This window comes from Anolis sagrei, chromosome 2 (assembly GCF_037176765.1).
Source record: "Anolis sagrei isolate rAnoSag1 chromosome 2, rAnoSag1.mat, whole genome shotgun sequence".
Taxonomy (NCBI): domain Eukaryota; kingdom Metazoa; phylum Chordata; class Lepidosauria; order Squamata; family Dactyloidae; genus Anolis; species Anolis sagrei.
Window position 1 is genome coordinate 133311153 of NC_090022.1, and position 21847 is coordinate 133332999.

Genomic DNA, 21847 nt, shown 5'->3' on the forward strand with positions numbered 1-21847 from the left:
TCCTGGCTCTCGAGTATTGTAACTGGATTTTGGGGAGGCACAAATAAAGAGTAAAAAAGAGAAACATGCCAAGAAGAAGGCATGTCAAATAAACAATTGCCAGAATCACCTTCCTCTTTCATTTTCAGCTTCTGGAAGTGGTGCTCGCTCTAGCCATGGAAAGTGCTCTTTTTTCATTTTCGAGCCAAGGAGCCTGTTGTATGTAGACACCTCCTAGTCATGTTTGCCAGCATGGCTGCATGGGTGCCTTTATTACCTTCCCGCCAAAATTGTACCTATTTATCTACTCACATTCACATGTTTCTGAACTGCTAGGTTGGCAGGAGCTAGGGATAACAGCAGGAGCTCACTCCATCCCAGGGCTTTGAACTGCCAACCTTCCAGTCAGCAGTTCAGCAGCACAAGGTATTAACCTGTTGCACCAACCGTGGCCCCAATTATCATAAATAATAAATAAATATATTATTTAATTGGTTTTTTCTTTAATTTGTATTGCTCTTTTTAAACTATTTAGTGTGGATAGATGTTAGCCCCCTTTTATTCCCATGAGGAGAAAGGCAGTATATATATAAAGATTATTATTATTATTATTATTACTATTACTATTATTATTATTATCATCATCCAATGCTCAAAGAAATAAAGCAAAATCATCCCTTGTCATTACATTAACCATAATTTTCTATGCTAAGTTCTGGCTTTTGAAATTTTTTGGTGCTGCCACTGATTCTTGCTTTCTGGGTCATACAGGTATGTCTCGGTCATTGCCAGTACAAACATCTCCCCAAATGCTGACAACAGTTCTGAACACACATGCAGTCTTGTCTCTTTCAAATTGGCTGTTAATTGATGAGGAACCCACTTGGCACACACTTTTCTGTATCAACAAGTTGTGGATAATCTTCTTGATTCCTCAGCAATCTCTCAGACACTCACATACCAATCTGCACGAACCAGTCTGTTTTGATTTTCATCAACGACTTCTATTGATGGCCTTCCATTATGCGGTTTGCCATGAACACTGGTTTTGCATTCTTTAAATTTTTTCACCCATTTTTTTCATATTACTCTCATAGACTAGTGCCTCAGTATACATTTCTGAGCCCTTTTCAGTTTTCAGTAGCAGAACAATCGTATTTGGTCAAGAACCCAATAATTGCTGTCAGTTTCTGTTTCACATCAATGATTATGCAACATCCCGAAATACAGAAATTATGTCCGTCATGTAGTTAAAAGTCCTGTATCAGGTCCTGTAATAGCATAACATTTGGATTAATAAAAGGTAAAGGTTTCCCCTGACATTAAGTCTAGTTGTGTCTGACTCGGGGAGGAAGAGCTGGCATTGTCCATAGACACTTCCAAGGTCATGTCACCAGCATGACTACATGGAGCACCATTATTGATCTACTCACATTTGCATGTTTTCAAACTGCTAAGTTGGCAGAAGCTGGAACTCACCCCACTCCCTGCATTTGAACCACCAACCTTTTGGTCAGCAAGTTCAGCAGCTCAGTGGTTTAATCTGCTGCACTCCCAGGGGCCCTTTGGATTAATAGTGACAGAGAAAATGGCATCTAGGCATTTCTTTCAGTGAGATCCTTGCATTTTGTTTACTCTTTCAAATGCTCCTACAGCAACATATAAGTATCAAATATGAGTGGGCTGACAATTCAAAAATGGGCAAACTTATAGCCTGAAAAATACGATACTAAAGGAAAGGTGAATAGGTGGAAGCAGGAAACAAACTGGACATTGAATTCTTGGTGATACAGTTTAAATACCCTAAACTAAGGTCCCTTCCACACAGCTGAACAAAATCCACATTGAACTTGATTATATGGCAGTGCAGGCTCAGATAATCCAGTTCAAAGCAGATATTGTGAATTATCTGCCTTGATATTCTGGGTTATATGGCTGTGTGGAAAGGCCGTAAGGCACCAGATCATCTGATCTTAGAATCTTATACTCAGCTGTTGGCTGTATTTCAGAGGAAGAAACTGACAAAACTACCTCAGGAGTATTCCTTCCCAAAGAAAACACAATGAAATGCATGGAGTTAGCATAAATAAACAGGCAGTTTAAACACACACAAAGAACTTTAGTTCAGAACTTGAAAAAGATGTGGCTTTGACTTTAAGTTCCAAACTCCTCCAGTTGCATAGCTGTTTGTCATGCTGGCTGGGGAATCCTGAGACTTGTAGTAGAGAAAACATGTGTTTCAGTATCTATGCGGCCCCTTCCACGCAGCTGTATATAAACCAAATTGAACTGGATTGTATGGCAGTGTGGACTCAGATAACCCAGTTCAAAGCAAATATTGTGGATCATCTGCCTTGATAGTCTGCATTATATGGCTGTGTGGAAGAGCCCTGGTTCAGTTCAATGAAAAGCATTAGGCAGCAAATTTAGCAGATCATAGAGCTGAATTTCAGGCCAGTGTAAAGGCAGCTGCTTCTTTTCCCTCTGCAGGCAACTTGTAGCTGGAATCAGCCTTCATCTGGAGCTCCATCTGGGCCCTGGTTATGCTGAACATTCACACCCTCCCCCAAATGCGCTTTTATCTTTCTTTAATGAAAAGTTTGGGAGATTTGTGACATATATAGTTTGGCTATTTTCAGCTTGAATGGTGTGAATCTTTATCTGCTGACATTGCATTCTTGATAAACCTCTTGAGAAAGGCCCAATTGAAATGGTTGGGACCTTGAAACAATTCCAAACGCAGATGCTTATCCTAACTGGGTCTCTGTAAATATGTTCACTTTCCCTTTGAAGGAATGGGTTGGTGCTGTGGAAGATCAAGGAGCTGACAGGCCAAAATAAATCCTTTCTGGAGCCAGAGTCCTGTTCAGACTGAAGGCATAGAGCATGCTTTCCAACTTTTCTAATAAAACAGGACCTTCCTGATTCATTCTCTATTCTCCCACCTTTTCATCTGTTACTAAAATCTCACAACTTTTCTCTTTTTCTTTTCCTCTTTTGTTTTCACCTCACTTGAATTGCTGCAAACAGAGTTCAAAGTGCATACCTGGTTTGCACTCAGTTTACCTAGCAAGACGAAGAGTAGGAAGAAGTGGGCTGTTGCCCTTCCCAGCAGAGTCAGGAAAAAGCAAACTGCTGCAGGCCCATCTAGTTCATCTGTTTTTCCCCATCTATCTATCTATCTATATATATAAATCTGTTAGGTTGGTTCAACCGGACAGCAAAACTCCACAACCCCCCAACGAAACTGTACCAAAATTGCCGTGCCCATAACACAACCCACAAGGTACAAACATATCTACTCAAAATGAAAAACAACACAACAACACACTCACAAAAAGGCAAAACAACAAAACTCAAAAAAACCCCAACGAAACTTAACCAAAATTGCCATGCCCATAACACAACCCACAAGGTACAAACATATCTACTCAAAATGAAAAACAACACAACAACACACTCACAAAACGGCAAAACAACAAAACTAAAAAAAAACCAATGAAACTTAACCAAAATTGCCATGCCCATAACACAACCCACAAGGTACAAACATATCTACTCAAAATGAAAAACAACACAACACACTCACAAAACAGCAAAACAACAAAACTCATAAACCCCCCAACGAAACTTAACCAAAATTCCCATGCCCATAACACAACCCATAAGGTACAAACATATCTACTCAAAATGAAAAACAACACACTCACAAAACGGCAAAACAACTGAGCATGCGCATTGGTGCCCAGCCGCAAGTTCCCTGGCGTGCGCACAGTCTTCCGGCCAATGTTCCCTCTGCGGAAGCCATGCCCACTCCAAGCCCCGCCGCGCCGCTTCCCGCACACACACACACCCTGCCACACGCACACACACAACCCCACGCTCCATCACTCCCCCCGCTGCACACACACACGCAACTCCATGCTCCATCACTCCCCCCACTGCCACACACACGCGCGCAACCCCACTCCCCCCTGCTGCCGCACACACACACGCAACCCCACGCTCCATCACTCCCCCCGCCGCCGCACACACACACACAACCCCATGCTCCATCACTCCCCTGCCCCAATCTTACCTCCTTTTACTTCACGCCACCTCCAAACCCCACCCCGCCCCTTCCCGCCCTGTCAAAATCCAGGAAAGACAGGAAGGAAGGAAAGAAGGAAAAAAAAGAAAGGGAGATAAAGAAAAGGGGGAAGGAAAGAAAGTTAGAGAAAGAAGGAAGAAGAAAAGAAAAGGAAAGAAAAGGAAAGATAGAAGGAAAGAAAAGAGAGACAGCAGAAGAGAAAGAAAAAGGGGGAAGGAAGGAAAGAGGTAGAGAAGGAAGAAATGAGAGACAGAGGGAGGGAAAGAAAAAGGGGGAAGGAGAGAAGGAAAGAAAAAAGGGAATGAAGGAAGGAAAGAGGGAGTGAAGGAAGGGGGAAGATGTAGAGAAAGAGGGAGGGAAGGAAAGAAGGAGAGAAGGAAGAAAAGAAACCAGAAGAGAAAGAAAAAGGGGGAAGGAAGGAAAGAGATAGAGAAGGAAAAGGAGAAGGAAAGATGGGAGGGAAGGAAGGAAGGAGGGAAAGAAGGAGAGAAAGAGGGAAGGTTGGCCACAGCAACACGTGGCGGGTAAAGGTTGTTATTTCTATGATTATTATGATGCTATTATTCCTATTAGACCCTTTTAGGGGGAATGGGAGAGGTGTCAGGTCCCAGAGGCAATGCATTGCATTATTGTTATTGTTATGATGGTGGTGAAATAAAAGGAAATAAAAAGAGAAAGAAGAAAGCAAACAGGGAGGGAAGAAAGGCAAAGGAAGAAAGGGGGAGGGAATGAAGGAAAGAGAGAAGGATGAAACCAAGTAGTGAAAGAAGGAAAGAAAGAAAGAGGTAGAGAAGGAAGAAAGTAGAGAAAGGGGGAGGAAAAGGGGGAAGGAATAGGTAGGTACCTTTCTTTCATAATAGTCCAGATATCTACCTCAACTTTGATAAGTTTTACTATAGGCCACAGCAACGCGTGGCAGGGCACAGCTAGTCTATGTATATAATAAAAGTCAAAACTTGTATGCGGAGAACAAAAGTGTGGTGGTGTGGCGGTGTATGTGTCAGCATTCCGATTGGCCAGCCTGAAAGTTACAACATTCTGATTGGCTGCCGCAGTGGTGCTATTTGCATATGGTCTCTGATTGGCCAGCTTCAAGAGGAGCTCCTGGTGGAGAAAAGAGTTCATGGCAGAAACGGGGACATGAGAAGGAAATTTGCATATGGTCTCTGATTGGCCAGCCTCAATTCCAAGATTCCGAGATGACAAAGAGAGGAAAGGAAAGGCCAGAGGGGGCTGGGTCAGAAAATTACCAATACAGATGAAACTTGGCACACAGAGCCCCCATGACCCACTCGACATCCTGCTGCAGTTTGGAGGAGGATGAACCATGGATGATGGGACTTGCAGTACCATCACTCACATTCTGAGACCGCTGTTAACCTCATCCAATGACTGATCAGGACCAAACTTGGCACATAGACCTCTCATGACCCACTTTACGTCCTGGTGTGGTTTGGCCGGGGATGGACCATGGATTATGGGACTTGCAGTACCTTTGCTCAATTCCTGACACCACTGCAACCCTCATCCAATTACCGATAAAGACCAAACTTGGCACACTGAGTCTCCATGACGCGCTCTACATCCTGGTGCGGTTTGGAGGAGGATGCACCATGGACGATGGGACTTGCAATACCTGCACTCCCTAAAACCATTATAACTGCCAACAATGATGGATCAGGACCACAATTTACACAGAGAGCCTGCATAACCCAATCTACATCCTGGTGCGGTTTGGAAGAATTTGACAATGGATGATGCGACTTGCAGTCACTTCACTCACTTCCTGAGACCACTGAGACTCTTGCCAATGACTGATCAAGACCAAACTTGGCACACAGAGTCCCCATGACCCACTCTACATCCTGGTGTACTTTCAAGGAGAACAGACCATGGATGATAGGACTTCAAGTACCTCCACTCTCTTCCCAAGACTGCTGCAACCCTCATCTAATGTCCAAACAAAACCAAACTTGGCACACAGAGCCCCCATGACCTACTCTACATCCTACTGCGGTTTGGAGTAGGGCATACCATGGATGATGGGACTTGAAGTACCTCTACTCGCTTTCCGAGACTGCTGCAACCTTCAACAATGACTGAACAACACCAAACTTGGCACACAGACCTCTCATGACCCACTTTACGCCATGGTGTGGTTTGACTGTGGATCGAGCATGGATTATGGGACTTGCAGTATCTTCGCTCAATTCCTGAGACCACTGCAACCATCATCCAATTTCCGATAAGGACCAAACTTGGCACACCGGGTCTCCATGATGCACTCTACATCCTGGTGCGGTTTGGAGGATGATGCACCATGGACGATGGGACTTGCAGTTCCTTCACTCACTTAGTGAAACTACTGAGACCTTCATCCAATGACTGATGAAGACCAAACTTGGCACACAGAACCCCCCTGGCCAACTCAACATTCTGGTGAGGTTTGGGGGAGAACAGACTATGGATGATGGGATTTCAAGTACCACCACTCACTTCCCAAGACTGCTGCAACCCTCATCTAATGACCAATCAAGACCAAACTTGGCACACAGAGCCCCCATGAGAGACTCTACATCCTGATGTTGTTTGGAGGAGGATGGACAATGGAAGATGGGACTTGCAGTACCTTCACTCACTTCCTGAAACCACAGTGACATTCATCCACATACCAATAAAGACCAAACTTGGCACAGAGAGCCCCCATGGCCAACTCAACATTCTGGTGATGTTTGAGGGAGACTATGGATGATGGGACTTGCAGTACCTTAACTCACTTTCTGAGACTGCTGTGACCCTTATCCAATGACTGATCAAGACCAAATTTAGCACACAGAGCCCCCATGACCCTCTCTCCATCCTGGTGCAGTTTGGAGGACGATGGACCACAGATGATGGGACTCACAGTACCTTCACTAACTTCCTGAGACTACTGCGAGCCATATAAATAACTGATAAACACCAACCTTGATATACAATGCCTTTCTCATATAACCCGGGCAGCGCCGGGTCCCCAAGCTAGTTAATAACTAAAAGCCATTTTGACACCCCTCTGATGTTGCATGGCTACACAATATCTGCTTTGAATTGGGTTATCTGAGTCCACACTGCCATATATTCCATTTCAAAGCAGATAATGTGGGATTTTATTCAGCTGTGTGGCAGGGGCCTGGGTTTGCTCTTAATTTCTTAATAGAAAGGATCCCACATCTATGTTTGAAAAATGTGTTAGCCATTGTTCATGTTGCACAGATAACCAAGTTATATTGGGAAGAAAGAGCTTTCACTCAGTTTGTTTTACTATCTACATGGGTTCGGAGCTTATAATATGAAAGCCGTTATCCTTTCTACCTCCCCTTGCAGAACAAATTTGGAGTCTGTAATTATCCATGCCCCCCCTCCCCCCGACACACACTTACACCTATTTGCTAGCCTCTGGTTCTTGTCACTACCAAAAGCCAGTTTCTATCTTACTGCCATATCTTCCCCTAGAAGAGGCATGGACAAACTTTAGCCCTCCAAATGTTATGGATTTCAACTTCCACAATTCCTAAGAGCTGAACTTGTGGGAGTTGAAATCCAAAACACCTGGAAGGCCAATTCACCCATGACTACCTTAGAGTATTGTCACCTCCCGGGTGATAATATTTATGTGATCTCTGTTAATGTTCATGATCTGCAGCTTGCCCTGCCACACAAAGTCCAAAGTATCCCAAAAGCTACTTGCTCTTGAATGTTCTTCCAGAGCAGCTGGAGATGCTTCTTGGAGGAGTCTTCTCTGTTCAAAGACAACACATAAAAGACTTGTAAGGAGGCAGTCTCAGCTTTAGCTCCCAGCGTATGCAACCCCTTCTTCCTTGGAGGCTAACTCAAACATGTCAGAAACAAGGCAAGACCTTTTACTGTAGCTTTGATTTTTAACTGCCTGTGACGAAGGGAAGGCCGGTTTTGTTGCCTCTTTTTATTTTTTAGCAGTTGTATACTGTTTAGATTATGATGTGGTACAATGGTGCTGCCTGTATGGATTGTCATTTCCTCCTGGTACATGGCTACATCACTGGCTTGGTAATGTAAAAACACAAAACAAAAAACCTCTCTGGTATGTGTAAGGGAGAGGGGAAGGGATGCATCCATCCCCTCCACAATGCAGTATAAAGACTTATGCACAGGGAAACAATGAAGCAGATTTTCAGTTTTGTTTACTGAACAGGAAAAAAGGCAGGGACACTCAGTAATACATTTAGAACTTTCTGGTTGGAAAGCAGCCTTTCCAGAAACATGGTGAAGTCTCCCTGTCATATTTCTTTCTCCTTTCATTTTGCAGATGTGTATACTGAGCCTCAAAGGGCCAATTGATGCTTCACCTTTGAACCATATTGTCCAATTGTCCACATTCCCAAAGACAATTAATCTTCTCTCTGCTCACTTTTTCAGCTGCTTTTAAAAGTTCCCTGCTTTTCTCACCTTCTCCCACATTCCCACTTACAGTTCAGTTCACTTCATTTGCTGTAAACTATGTTAAAAGTGCAAAAATTGGTTAACTCCACAGGGTAGGAGAGGAGAAGAAGGGATTTCCATTTGGCTCAGGCACTCCTCCAGGTTCCAGTGTTCCCATCCTTAGTTTGGTAGTTTGAATCTATAGCAACTGAAGCTGACATAATATGTGCTTTTTGGGTGAATTTTAAACTAACAAGGGACTTCAACTGGGCAGAGTGTGACAGAGATCAGAAGTTCCTGCTACTGCATGAGTGACTGCAAACCATTAAAAAAAATCCCAATAACAACAACAAAACTGTAATTATTTTCCCTGGTTTATCTGCTGTGATAAGCCTAAAAAATAGGGCACCAGACATACAATAAATCTTTTCCACTAAGGCCTCCTCTTACCCATACCTTACCCTCACCCTCTTTTAAAAAATAACCTATTATTTTCTTTTCCCATTAGTTCTTGCCTTGTACCTCTTTTAATCACTTTCTTTTTGTCGGCCAGCCAGGACAGAATGGATACAACTTTCCTGATTAGCCATTTGCATTAGATTTATTTCTGTCGATGCAACTCCACGAGTGATGTTGCTAGTTGGCATTTCTACAAGAGCTTTCATTACATTTAGTTAGTGAAAGAACAACAAACGTTGGTATTGCTTACTGGGTCAGTTGGGTTAAGCTGCACAAACAATTAAATTGACTTTCCCCCCATGTGTGGATGGCTTAAAGCACTCCCATAATATTTCCTCTCCAACTAACATGCTTTGTGTGCTTCCCATATCAAAACTGCATTGGTTTTCAAAGAAGTAGCCATATTTGTTTCTTACAGCATAAAAGACAGAAGGGAGGAGTAGGAGGCAAAAAGAAAGTAGCAGCATCCTTAATATTAACTTTTTTAAAAAAAATTCCTGCATGGGCTTTTGGTTTATATAAACCCACTTCTTATTACTGTATCTGAAGAAGTAGGTTTATAACCGTGAAAACTCATGTAAAAATAAAAACCAGTGAGTCTTAAAGGTCTAAGTCCAGTGAATCTTATAAAAGCCTGGATCAGCCTAGCAGGCTACACAGAACTATGGATCTTCAGTCTCACAACCTTATCAAATGGGGCTAGATCCGACCAATCTAGCCCCGGTCACTCATAGGGCTGACTGGCTCCCATCAAACAATGTTGTGCCAGCTCTGTGGGCACAGAGGAGCAGAACTGATGTGCCGCTGCCACCCTGACAACACAGAATGTGTTGCCCAATCCATGGGGGGAAGCCACACACTCCACACTTCCTCCCATGGTATCGCCCTCCTGGTGATGCAAGACGTGGGCTGCTGGATTTCCTACATCTCAGGGCATAGGAATCTTCACTGCTAGGTCAACATTGCACCATCCACCTGCTTGCATTCATAGCTCACCTTTTCCTTCCAGTCCAGTTCAATGATATACGTGAGTTCCTCTGGCATCTCACCTCTCTCCAAATCAATTGGTCCTTTCAAGTGTTCCCTTTAAGTGTTTGAAAAACCTCAAAGATCTTTTCTTTTTAAAGCATTGAATAGCAATCTTGGAGACGCTCAGTTGATTATTGACTAAGCAGCCCCCACCCCTTGCCCTTTTTGGCAGTTTTCCCCTGGTTTCTCTGAAAGGTGGGGAGGGCAGAGCCTTCATTTGGGAAAGGGTTGAAGACATCAACATAGATTTTCCATGTAGAAAATAAATGCCCTGGAATGAGCCTCCTTACCTGTGAGATACAGCAGGCATGAGCAAACCCAGGCACATCACGCGTCCTGTATCTTTGCATTTCTTTTTTTCGGCCTAAGTGTAATTGATATCTTACATTTGTACTTGTTGAAATACATTTTGTTAGTTTTGGTCCAGCTCTGTAATCTGTTAAGGTCATTTTGAATTCCAATACCGTCCTCTGGAGTATTAGCTATCCCTCCTAATTTGGTTTAATCAGCACATTTGAGAACGACACCCTCTAAACCTTCATCCCAGTCATTAATAAAGATGTTGAACAAAACTAGGCCCAGGACCAAATCCTGCAGCACACCACTGATCACTTCTTCTCAGGATGAAGAGGAATAATTGGTGAGCACCCTTTGGGTTCAGTCGCTTAACAGATCCACCTAATAGTAGGATTGTCTAGCTCACATTTGACTAGTGTGCCTGCATGAATGTCATGGGAGATTTTGTCAAAGGCCTTACTGAAATCAAGATATGCTACATCCACAGTATTCCCTGCCTCTACCAAGCTTGTAACTCTATAAAAAAAAGGATAAGATTAGTCTGGCATGACTTGTTTTTGAGAAATCCATGTTGACCTTTAGTAATCAATGAGCTGATTTTCTTCCATTTGGCTTTCTTCACTTACCTATTCTAATTTGGATAATAGCAATTCATGGTATATGCCACAATCATGCTGTTTTTGTAGAAAGAATGGAACTTCTCCATCTTCTGTTTCCAATTATGAGGTCTATTTTATTTCTAAATTATGTCCATGTATGCAATCATTTATTTGATTGCTTAATGATGAACAAACTTTTGGATTTGCAAATTCAAGTGAGTCACTCTGAAAGATAGTAGGCAAATTTGACACATGATCAAGAAAAGAAGAAAATGTATTGATCGTTATTAACAAGAAGGCCTGCTTTACTGTGTGATCAATTTCCTTCTGGATCCCAGCACAGAATCTGTCAGTTTCTCCTTCTTCTGCCTCTGAAGTTGAAGCATATACTTAGATTATGGTTATTTTGATGGGATTTTCCTATTTTATTGATACAATTTGGTCAGACTGCATTATACCTTTTGTATTCCCATCCAATTTAGTACATATTTAACACCAGGCAGGTAAATACTTGTATTAACCATGGCCCAGGAATAATCTGAGACAGAAATGAGTTTGAACACAGAGTTCCAACTTAAATCATACCTTAGAACCATCTTCAAAGTATTGTCATGTAGCCTGATAATACTATAAAGAAGAAAAATAAATGCAAAAGAGTAAGGGAAATAGCTCTTCCTCAATCAGAGTAAAAGACATACATCAAAGCCACACATTTTAGGGATGATTGAAGAAGTCCTTTCATCCTCAGTTATTCAAATTACCTCCCACCCAGTTTTATACTTGCACAATACAGGTTGAGTAGCCATTATCTAAAATTCTACGGACCAGGCATGTGTTGGATTTTGTAATATTGCATTTGCATATATAGATTTAATGAAATATCTTGGAGATGGGACCCAAGACTAAACACAAAAAACCCTAAAAGTTTCATATACATCTCATAAACATAGTCTAAGGATAGCTTTGTTTTATTTCTATAATTTTGTATATAGAATAATGTTTGTGTGCATTGAAACATCAGAAAGTAAAAGTGTCATTATCTTGGTCACCTATGTGGAAAATGTTGGATTCTGGAATATTTTGGTTTTCTGAATTAGAATTAGATAGGTGATGTTCAACCTGAATTTTATGCTGTATTATTACCTAAAAATGATATTATTATTTACCAGTCTTATTTCTGCTCTGAATCTAATGTCTTAAGTCATCGAATGAAATTAAAAAATCAGCGTCCTGTACTTTTCTCTCGATATAGAGTGGTGATGGGACAGATTTTCTATGTGTCCTTTTAAAGTTTGCAGAAGACTCTCACTCTCAGGGCCTTTTCTGTGGTTGCCCCCCGACTTTGGAACACCCTCCCCAAAGACATCAGACTAGCACCCACGTTGGCAGTCTTTAGGAAGAGCTTGAAGACCTGGCTATTCCGATGTGCCTTTCCGGAATAGGAAAACTCCAGCATTATGTCCCAGAAGCACTTTATTGGAGTTTTAAGATTCTCTGCACATTGCACTTGCCCTGAAATCCAACATACCACCTGTCACACCCAGCACTTTTTAATCTGTACCCATTACTTGACCCGGCCCTAGTTTTTACTGTGTTATGGTGTAATGTTTTGTTGTTATTGCTTTATGTTTTTGATTTTGCTTTGAGTTATTTGTTATGCTGCTGTTGTGTTGAGGCCTTGGCCTTTGTAAGCTGCATCGAGTCCTTTGGGAGATGCTAGCGGGGTACAAATAAAGTTTAATAATAATAATAATACGTTCAAAGGCTAGAGCAGTGGTTCTTAACCTGTGAGCCATGGACCACAAGGACGAAAATCTGGTCCGCGAGACTCCATCCTCTTTATTTATTTATTTATTTTATTTATTTTATTTTATTTCCGCTCCTTTTGCATTGCCTGCCACTCCTTCCCTGTCACTGACCAACCCTGAGCCCTTGGATAGACCACATTGGCTCTAGATTATTAAATATGGTTTTCTGTGGACAAGCAGATGACGACTACTGGATGGCATATGTTCTGTATCAGAAACTAGAGCTGATGTGGTCTATCCAATGCAATTTTATGAATCGGCATCCCAAATAACCAAATTAAAGTTGACCAAAAACTGATTCGTAACCCTTATGGTACTAATGTTAGAGAGTGGTCCCTGGTCAAAGTGATCCTTGGTCAAAGTGAGAGAAGGAAACCTACCGAACACTCCAACTGGAATAAAATATTGAGTCACACAGGAACTTTATGGGCAAATATATGTACAACTTTATGGAGTGGTTAGCCATAGCCAAAAGTTAGAATTTGGGAATGAGACGTAGTCTTTGCCAGACTTTAGCCTGTCTGGAGATTGGTATGGGATTAGAAGCATAATTTGAACACCCCCTTTGTAGAATACTGCATTCCACAGGAACCTGACAACATATCAGTACATTAAGATTATTCTGGCTTTATTTTCTTTTTAGAAGATTGTCAGATCCCTAACCCTCGTCTGAAACTGTGATACCTTTGGAGTAAAGTGTGCACTTCAAACGTTTTACCGCCTTGAAGTTGACACTCTTTAGTTTGTTCAGCTTCCAAAAAGCCCCAGAGGACAAGAGAAGCAATAAAATATAAATGCCTACCTCACAGCAAATTGCCCTGCGTGGGGGCTTGGAAAGCTTAAACCCTTTTAACATTGTGCTCGCTACGTATGTGTGTGTGCTGTTTGTTAGTTGAAGTGGCTCTTTTTTTTTTCTCCCCCTCCTCCTCTTTCTGAATTGGTCCCACATGAAAAGAAGAATTTAATCACACAGGCCTTGGAATGTTATTGTTTTATAACAAATTGATGCCGGGAAGTAAAACTAAGGAGGTTGTTGAGGATTATTATTTTTATTTTTTATTCTTTGGCGTGTGTAAAAAAAATGTGATTCAAAGCACACTTGAAAGCTGTTGGGAAATATGAATGTGCCTTTGAAGTGAAAAAGAATCCCATTTGTTAAACAGAAAATGAAGCTGTGCACTTCAACTTGCAGTTTTACATCGCAAATAAAATGGCAGACTTGGCTTTCTTGTTTCCCTTGTCTTCCTTCTCCCAAGCCTGTTCCACCCTCTATCTTTGAAACCCAGCAAAGGTTTTTAAAATGCTAAGAAGCCAGCTGAGAATAAAGGAAGCAAAGCAGCTTAGAGAAATCCTAGATGGACTTTAAGCTCTAGTTGATATGGTTACTAAATGGCTCAGGTAGGAACAGGGATGCTGGATGGGTCAAAATCATGTCACTGTCGACAATATGGCACAGAATGTCAGTTGCAGGAAAGAGCTAGCTTTGTTAGCTTATGTCAATTCAGTTCTCTAGGTGTGTAATAATAATCCTGCAAACCTTTGCAAGTATTTATGACTGATTTCTTTTTATGCAGAGGATCTGCACAAGGATACCTTTTTCTACAATCAAACGAGGTGGATCGCTGGAATTCTTAATTTGATGGACTGTCTGTCTGGTTTCCCCTAATGAGAAACAATAATCTCTCATGAGGAATAATCATCTCCATTAGACAAAAGAGATGTCTTTTCAGTTGGATGGCAGAGCTTTGTTCTCCCTTCCCATCCAGCCCGTATCTTAGGCCTCTTCCACACAGCTGTATAAAATCCATATTGAACTGGATTATATGGCAGTGTGGACTCAGATAATCCAGTTCAAAGCAGATATTATGGATTATCTGCCCATGATATTCTGGGTTATATGGCTGTGTGGAAAGGCCCTAAGTTTGCAACTACACTCAATAGGTGGTCTTGTAAAAATTGTTGTGAGCTACTTCCTTTGGTGGACTCGAATGGAAAACCCACTTGTTGGAGTGAATGAGGTACTTTATTGGTCCTGGAAGTAATAGTAGTTTCTGCACTTGTTCTTGTCCATTAGGAATTACTTGGGCCCCATCTACACCAGCAATGTAATGCAGTTGGAAGCTAGTTTCAAACTGTGGAAACCAGGCAACAAACTCCCACAAAAGTGTGTGGGAGTCAATGTGGGTCAATGCTCTGTGAATTGTGTAATCATCCAGGCCTCAAACTGGTTCCAGGCTTTCCTATGTAATCACTGTTGGAAGTCAGCCACATCCTGCACAAGTTTATAGTCCACATCAAGGAAAAAGACAGATGAGGCCCCTTCCACACAGCTGAATAAAATCCCACATTTTCTGCTTTAAACTGGAATATATGGCAGTGTGGATTCAGATACCCAGTTCAAAACAGATATTGTGGGATTTTCTGCCTTGATATTCTGGGTTATATGGCTTTGTGGAAGGGCCCTTAGAGAGGGATTCGGATCTGTTATCATCCTTTCCTGCTTGCTATTCCTTGTCCCAATACAATATGAATGGGTTCCTTAGTAGACAGGTTAAACACCAATAATCCACTTATAAAGATAACATAATGAATAAGTCCAACAAATAGGTAAATTGTGAAACTTAGACTGTTCAATTCACAGTAGTCACAAAATTAAGCAATATGAAATAAGTTCTGTACAGTCTTTTAGTGATGTCGTTGTATGTTCATGAATCAGCCTCCCACGACCGGTTTCGGCCTTTGCTTTAGGCCTTCTTCGGGTGGTAAAGTTCAGTCTTTTACATATGTTCTCATAAGAGATACTTAAGTTTTTTTGCAATGGGATAAGATACTCTGCTTCTAAGTTTGATTCTAATTGCGAGTCCATACTCGCAATTAGAATCAAACTTAGAAGCAGAGTATCTTATCCCATTGCAAAAAAACTTAAGTATCTCTTATGAGAACATATGTAAAAGACTGAACTTTACCACCCGAAGAAGGCCTAAAGCAAAGGCCGAAACCGGTCGTGGGAGGCTGATTCATGAACATACAACGACATCACTAAAAGACTGTACAGAACTTATTTCATATTGCTTAATTTTGTGACTACTGTGAATTGAACAGTCTAAGTTTCACAATTTACCTATTTGTTGGACTTATTCATTATGTTATCTTTATAAGTGGATTATTGGTGTTTAACCTATTCCTTGTCCCGTCAGCCAGCTGTCGCAACATCATTTTGGGCAAATACATGATCTGATTCAGTCCGGGGTGTAAAAGAAAAGGAATTGGGCCAGACTGAACCCCCCTGCTCTGCTCTTTGAGAAGGCAGGACATACCACAACATGTCTCTCTCCCATCCTTTCCTCTTTTAGATTAGTTTAGAAAGGATCGGGTTTTTTCTATCCAAAATTGTATTTCCTTATAGATGTTCCTTCGGCTGAATATGCTAAACTTATTTTTCTGCCTGCAATTGGGTTCTTTCAAATTCCCCATCTCAATGGGCACCTCTGCTGCAAATGGAGAAAAAGTTGTTATAGGCCTTTCATTTCAATAATAATCTTTCAAGATCCTTCTTCTCTGGCAGTGGAGACATTCAGATTTTAATTCATTTCCTTAAAATTATGCCTCAGATGGTGAGGTACTATTACAAAACAGCAGTGAATAAGAGTCCATATTCTTGGTTGCCCGTCTTTCACTCCGAGTGCCTTTCTTCATGCACAGATGCTCACAGGGACAGGAAAGGTTCCCTTTAATTTCCTTCCTACAGCCATCCAGAAGAATCAGCTGGTTGCCAGCTACCATATTTAACTAAATATGGTTTGCACAGCCCAGCCAACAAGGAAGAGAATAACAGAGCGCACTCAATCCATTACTGCACTGACGAAACCACAGACCAGGGAGTCATTGGCTTGGCTTCTATTTCTCAGGCTCTAAAATGCAGGGTAAAAATAGAAAGCAAGGCTTTCTGGTTCCTCTCAGCAAATTGCAGTGGTCAGGAGGATGCAACATGTATGCCTACTGAAGGGGAAAGTAGAGCATTTAAAAAGAGGAAATTTAGGTTTGGGGAATTGACTAGTGGATTATAGACAGGAGCTAATAATGCCAAAGGTGAAGAACAAGAGGCGATGAGCAGAAAAGTAGTCAGGATTGCTTCCAGGCAAAGAATACATACATTACTTGGCTAACATTTTAAAATGCCCATATATTGGAAAGGAGTATAAAGGCCCTGGATCTTGTCTGATCTTGGAAGCAAAGCAGGGAGTCCACCAAGGAGTACCAGGTGCCTACAGGCTAATATTTCAGATTTAGAAAATGACAAATCTGAGTGTTCTTTACCTAAGAAGATCCTATGAAATTAATAGGTGTCCCATAACTCAAAAGGTGACTTGAAGGTTCATGTGCACATGCATGAACACACACACAAACACAAAGGAGTTTTAAAGGTTCCATAATTTGTCTAGTCGATCTCATTATCATCTTACCCAAATGTTTTGTTTTTTTGTTCCTCTGGTTTTTATTACATCCCTAAAACGACAACATACAATGTTATAGTCTAATTATGTTATTTGTTGGAGTCCCAGCATGATCAAAATATACCCCAGCAATGCTGTTATTACCATGGAGAGCTTGAAGAATGTATCAGTCAGGATGTTAGGACAGTGGTTCCCAACCTGTGTTCCGTGGACCACCAGTGGTCCCCAAGCACGAAAATATGGACTGTGGCCGCACTATTACTACATCATTGCCTCGAAACCATGTGGCAAAAAGAGTGACTGGTCTTGCAAAACCCTCTTATAGTGCTGAGGCAACAGGGACGTCGGGAAGGGAGAGAAAGATTAGTACTACCTCATCAGCTCTAGATTATTAAATATGGTTTTCCGTGGGCAAGCAGATGGTGACCACTGGATGGCATATGTTCTGTATCACAAACTAGAGCTGATGTGGTCTATCCAATGTAATTTTCACAATCAGACCCCAAATAACCAAACCGAATCTAAAGTTGACCAAAAACTGATTCATAAGCCTTTTGGTACTAATGTTGGAGAGTGGTCCCTAGTCAAAGTGGTCCCTGTTCAAGAGGTCCCTGGTCAAAAAAAGGTTGGACCTGCTGCTAAAGAAAAAATTTATTGCCTTGTTCTTAAACAAAACTGCTTGGCTCTACCACTAAACATATAAAACATCAAATGACCCATCAAATGGCCACAAAATGTCATAACCATTCCTTTCTTCTATCTCTTTTTCTCAGTTTCCTGTAGTTACCAAGTTCTTATGAGTTTTTCTTGCACGTTAATCCAGTTTGGTGCATGTGCAAAATCTGGAGTAGAAATCCCACAATGCTTTCAAATGATCAGGGGACTTCAAAGCCCTGAGCCTAACCCATCTTTGTTAGTGGGAGTGACAGTGGATTTACTTTTGCAGGAATAACAGCAATTCAGTTTGGTGATTACTGATGAGTGAACCAGCATTGTGTAATGGAAGCAGCCATGCAGCATGATAGGCAGAATATGATCTGCCTGTTTCCCTCAATGTATTATGTATACAGTATGGATCTGATATAGAATGATTCTGTACTTTGAAACAAAAGCTGTGTCTCTTTTGGAAACAAAATCTGAATGACCTTGTGTTAAAATATTTTGTCATGGAAACTAAACATTACTCTTCTGTCCTCGTAACACTGTCTAGACAAAAAGCCAAAAAAATGAGTTAGACTCTTTTATTTATTCTCATTGAGAAATGTAGAGCAAATGCTTTTTTCATGCTTTCTGAGCTTGGGTGATCACTGCAAAATTTGGCTGCAAACTGATACCTAAATCACCACACATACTTAGTCTCTATCTTTGAGAATATAAAGATGGCTGTTTTTCTATGTTGCTGTTTTGTTTCAGCAGGGACCTTGGATTTTGTTGAAGAATATAGGCAAATCTGAGTAACTGTGGAGATGTATTTATTTATTTATTCACAATGGCATTGGCCACCGCTGTCTCATCACTGTATTCTCAAGATAATCTGATACCTGCCACATCTACCAATTAATTCTTCATGTAATCTCCACTTTCACACTGGGCCTGAAAACAGAACACATGGCAAAAACATTACATTTGTATTTTAATAGAATCATAAGAATTGGAAAAGAAAACAAATCACCCTACTGCGTATGTGTGTTGCCTGGGGAAGGAGGGTGTAACAGCAACTCCAGGGGTAAGGTAATTTTAAACAAGAAAACAGTGTGGATTGGGGAAAAGTTACACCCTCCTTCCCCAGTGGATTTGTACTAATCCAAATGTCTCCTTCCCTATCTTTACTGCCAACCCTGTTAAAACCTGCAGTAGTTTGTTCTGTCTCCTCTGTGACATCCTCTACATCCGTGGTTCTCAACTTGTGGGTCCCTAGGTGTTTTGGCCCACAAATCTAAAATCCCAGCAAGTTTATCAGCTGTTAGGATTTCTGGAAGTTGAAGGCCAAAATATCTGGGGAGCCACAGATTGTGAACCACTGCTCTAAAGGGTATCCATATTAGCAAATTTATCTCTAGCATGTTATGCTGTTTTCACATCTTATCTGGTAAATTTTACCTATTACATGGCAGCAAGTCCCCTTACATACCCGTGACCCAAAAAGATTACAATAAAATAGTGCTGAGCATACAAGGGATTCTTGTTGGGGGATCTTTGACTCCCTGTTGAATTTATAACATTCTTTTTGTATCGTCGCTTATTCTTTGAGAATGACAATACTTTTTACAGAGAACAATGAAGTTCAGGCTTTCTCTAAATGTGTGACCAGTAGGAAATAAGAGTGGGATGTGGGATAGGGTGGATGAACCGCGTGCTGTTAGGAAATAAGAGGACATAAATCCTTCCAGAATTGCCCGATAGGCATTAAACAAAATGATACATATCATTCTGTTTAATATCAAAAATTCACTATGCAATACACAGGATATGGCGAGGAGAGGGAAAGGGGAGACAAACTGTGTTCTTGTGTGCTTTATATCTAGGGATAAATGTCCTGGCCTTAACCCCTCTTCACTTTTTCCCCTCTGCAGATGATGTTTCCCCTTATTTCAAGACAGAGCCGGTGCGCACTCAGGTCCATCTGGAGGGTAACCGCTTGGTCCTGACCTGCATGGCAGAAGGCAGCTGGCCTCTTGAGTTCAAATGGCTGCACGACAACAGGGAGCTGACCAAATTCTCATTGGAATACAGGTACGTCATGGCTGGCCTTTCTCCATTCCCAAAGGGTTTCTGAAGTTGCAGTGGATGTTCCTGCCTCCTGCCTGGAGGCTTGTCCCTGCAGGCGATTGCCTGTCATTATCCCCATAGTAGCCAAAGCCCCTGGGGCATGGTGTCGTCTCCAGCTCACAGCTTGTGCTAAGGGACCACTCTTGGCCTTTAATCAAATTATTTTCTTCCATAGCAGCTTTGAAAAGCTGGATGGGGCGGAGGACTGCTCAGTTGTTGTCTAGCTCATGTAAAGGTCACACGGAGAATATAAGATGCCTGATTTTTTTCACACTCTGGGAAAGGCAGAAAGGTGGGGAGTGTGATAGTGGTGTCCAAAGGAAATAGTGTTGCCTTATGGACTTAATCAGTTAGCGGAAGGCAAAGGAAAACCTTCTCTGAACAAATCTTGCCAAGGAAACCCTGTAATAGGTTTGCCTTAGGGTTGCCATAAGTTGGAAATGACTTGCAGGCAGACAGCAACAAAATTCTAGCCTCCGGAGCTCATGAATTCTGAAAGCTGAAGTGGAAGATTTCTTAGGGCAATCTGAATTTGGATCTCACTCAGACAGATTCATTCTACCTCTTCAACAAAGCCCAGTCTCTCCACCATTTGCTTATTCAGCAGGTCTCTCTCCCCATGTAGCTGGCTGTTATCAAGTATTTGAACCAATCTCCCTTCAAGAACTAGAAAGCTCAAGCCATTGTGACAGCACTTTTGTTAGACCAGGGGCCCCCAACTAGCCATATTTGATTCCCTTTTCCAGCTTCTGGTTCCTTGTAATTGCTTTGCAAACAAAGGCTCTGAAATGCAAAACCAGCCAGTTTCTGTTCAAGATTAGAGGTCAGCCGCTTCAATTCTATGCAGGTTTGAAACTTTTCAAGTGAACCACAAAATGATATTGCAGTTACCTTTCATTTGACTGTAATTTCTAGACTTTCAGTATCCAAATGTGTATTGGCATTAATGTTGAGGAGTATGTGAATGGATGGAGTAGACATCAATTAATACTTGACTGTCAGATGACAGCTGTTTCTTGTTTTCCTTTCTTTTCTTTTCAGAGAAAAATCTCCATTCCTCCTGTCCCCATAGGCCCCTGCTTAAAAAGAGATCTTTTGTATAAGGCACAAAAGATACCTCTAACCAAATTAAACTATAAATTTAACTGCATTAACTAGAGAAATGACCAAACACTGTGACCCCAGAAATAGTTTTTTCTCCAAATCAGATTGTTTGTGTAGAGATAGAAGAGTTGACCTCCAATCTTAGGAAGAACTCTTGGAAAAGCTTGCACAGCACACTCTGGAATTTGATTAATCCTACAAAAGCATTACTTTATTATTCTTGGTAGGATTTCACCCAGTAGAATAAGACCTCAAACTAAACAGCTCCCCCTACCTCTGTTAGCTTGAACAGGATGCTTGCTTTCCAACTCTCCCAATTTGGCAGAGAGAATTCTGATTAATTTTTTGTTATCCTGCTTTTAAAATATCCCAGTTTCTCTCTCCTCCTCTTGTGTCCCTCTTTTCCCCCATTTTACTTCTTCAGTATTGCTTCAAGCTAAGTTCAAAGCACAAAAGGAGTTTGTACTCATTTGACACAGTGAGATGGAGAGGAGAATTGTCTTCTTCCCAATAGAAACATGCAAAACAAACTGCAGCAGCTGATCCTAGTTTGTATATTCTCTTTTACTAATCATTTTTATCATCTTGGCTACATCTGATATAACTTGCCCACACATGTCCCAGTTTTTGTGACAGAAATTTGGGGGATGTGAGGTTGTTCTAATTGCACTGATGTGAAATAAGATGGTTTAGTGCATTGGTTCTCATCCTGTGGGTCCCCAGGTGTTTTGGCCTACAACTCCCATAAATACCAGCCAGTTTACCAGCTGTTAGGATTTCTGGGAGTTGAAGGCCAAAACATCTAGGGACCAACAGGTTGAG

General features: G+C 41.4%; 1 protein-coding gene across 6 annotated transcripts in view; it reads left to right on the top strand.

Annotated features, from left to right (window-relative positions):
* Positions 1–21847, top strand: part of SDK2 (sidekick cell adhesion molecule 2) — a 375646-nt gene that overhangs the window by 203099 nt on the left and 150700 nt on the right. For all 6 annotated transcript variants that reach the window (XM_060764246.2, XM_060764242.2, XM_060764244.2 and 3 more), the window contains exon 2: positions 19726–19885. In XM_060764246.2, coding sequence (XP_060620229.2) covers positions 19726–19885 — 160 coding nt within the window. The remainder of the gene's footprint in view (positions 1–19725; positions 19886–21847) is intronic.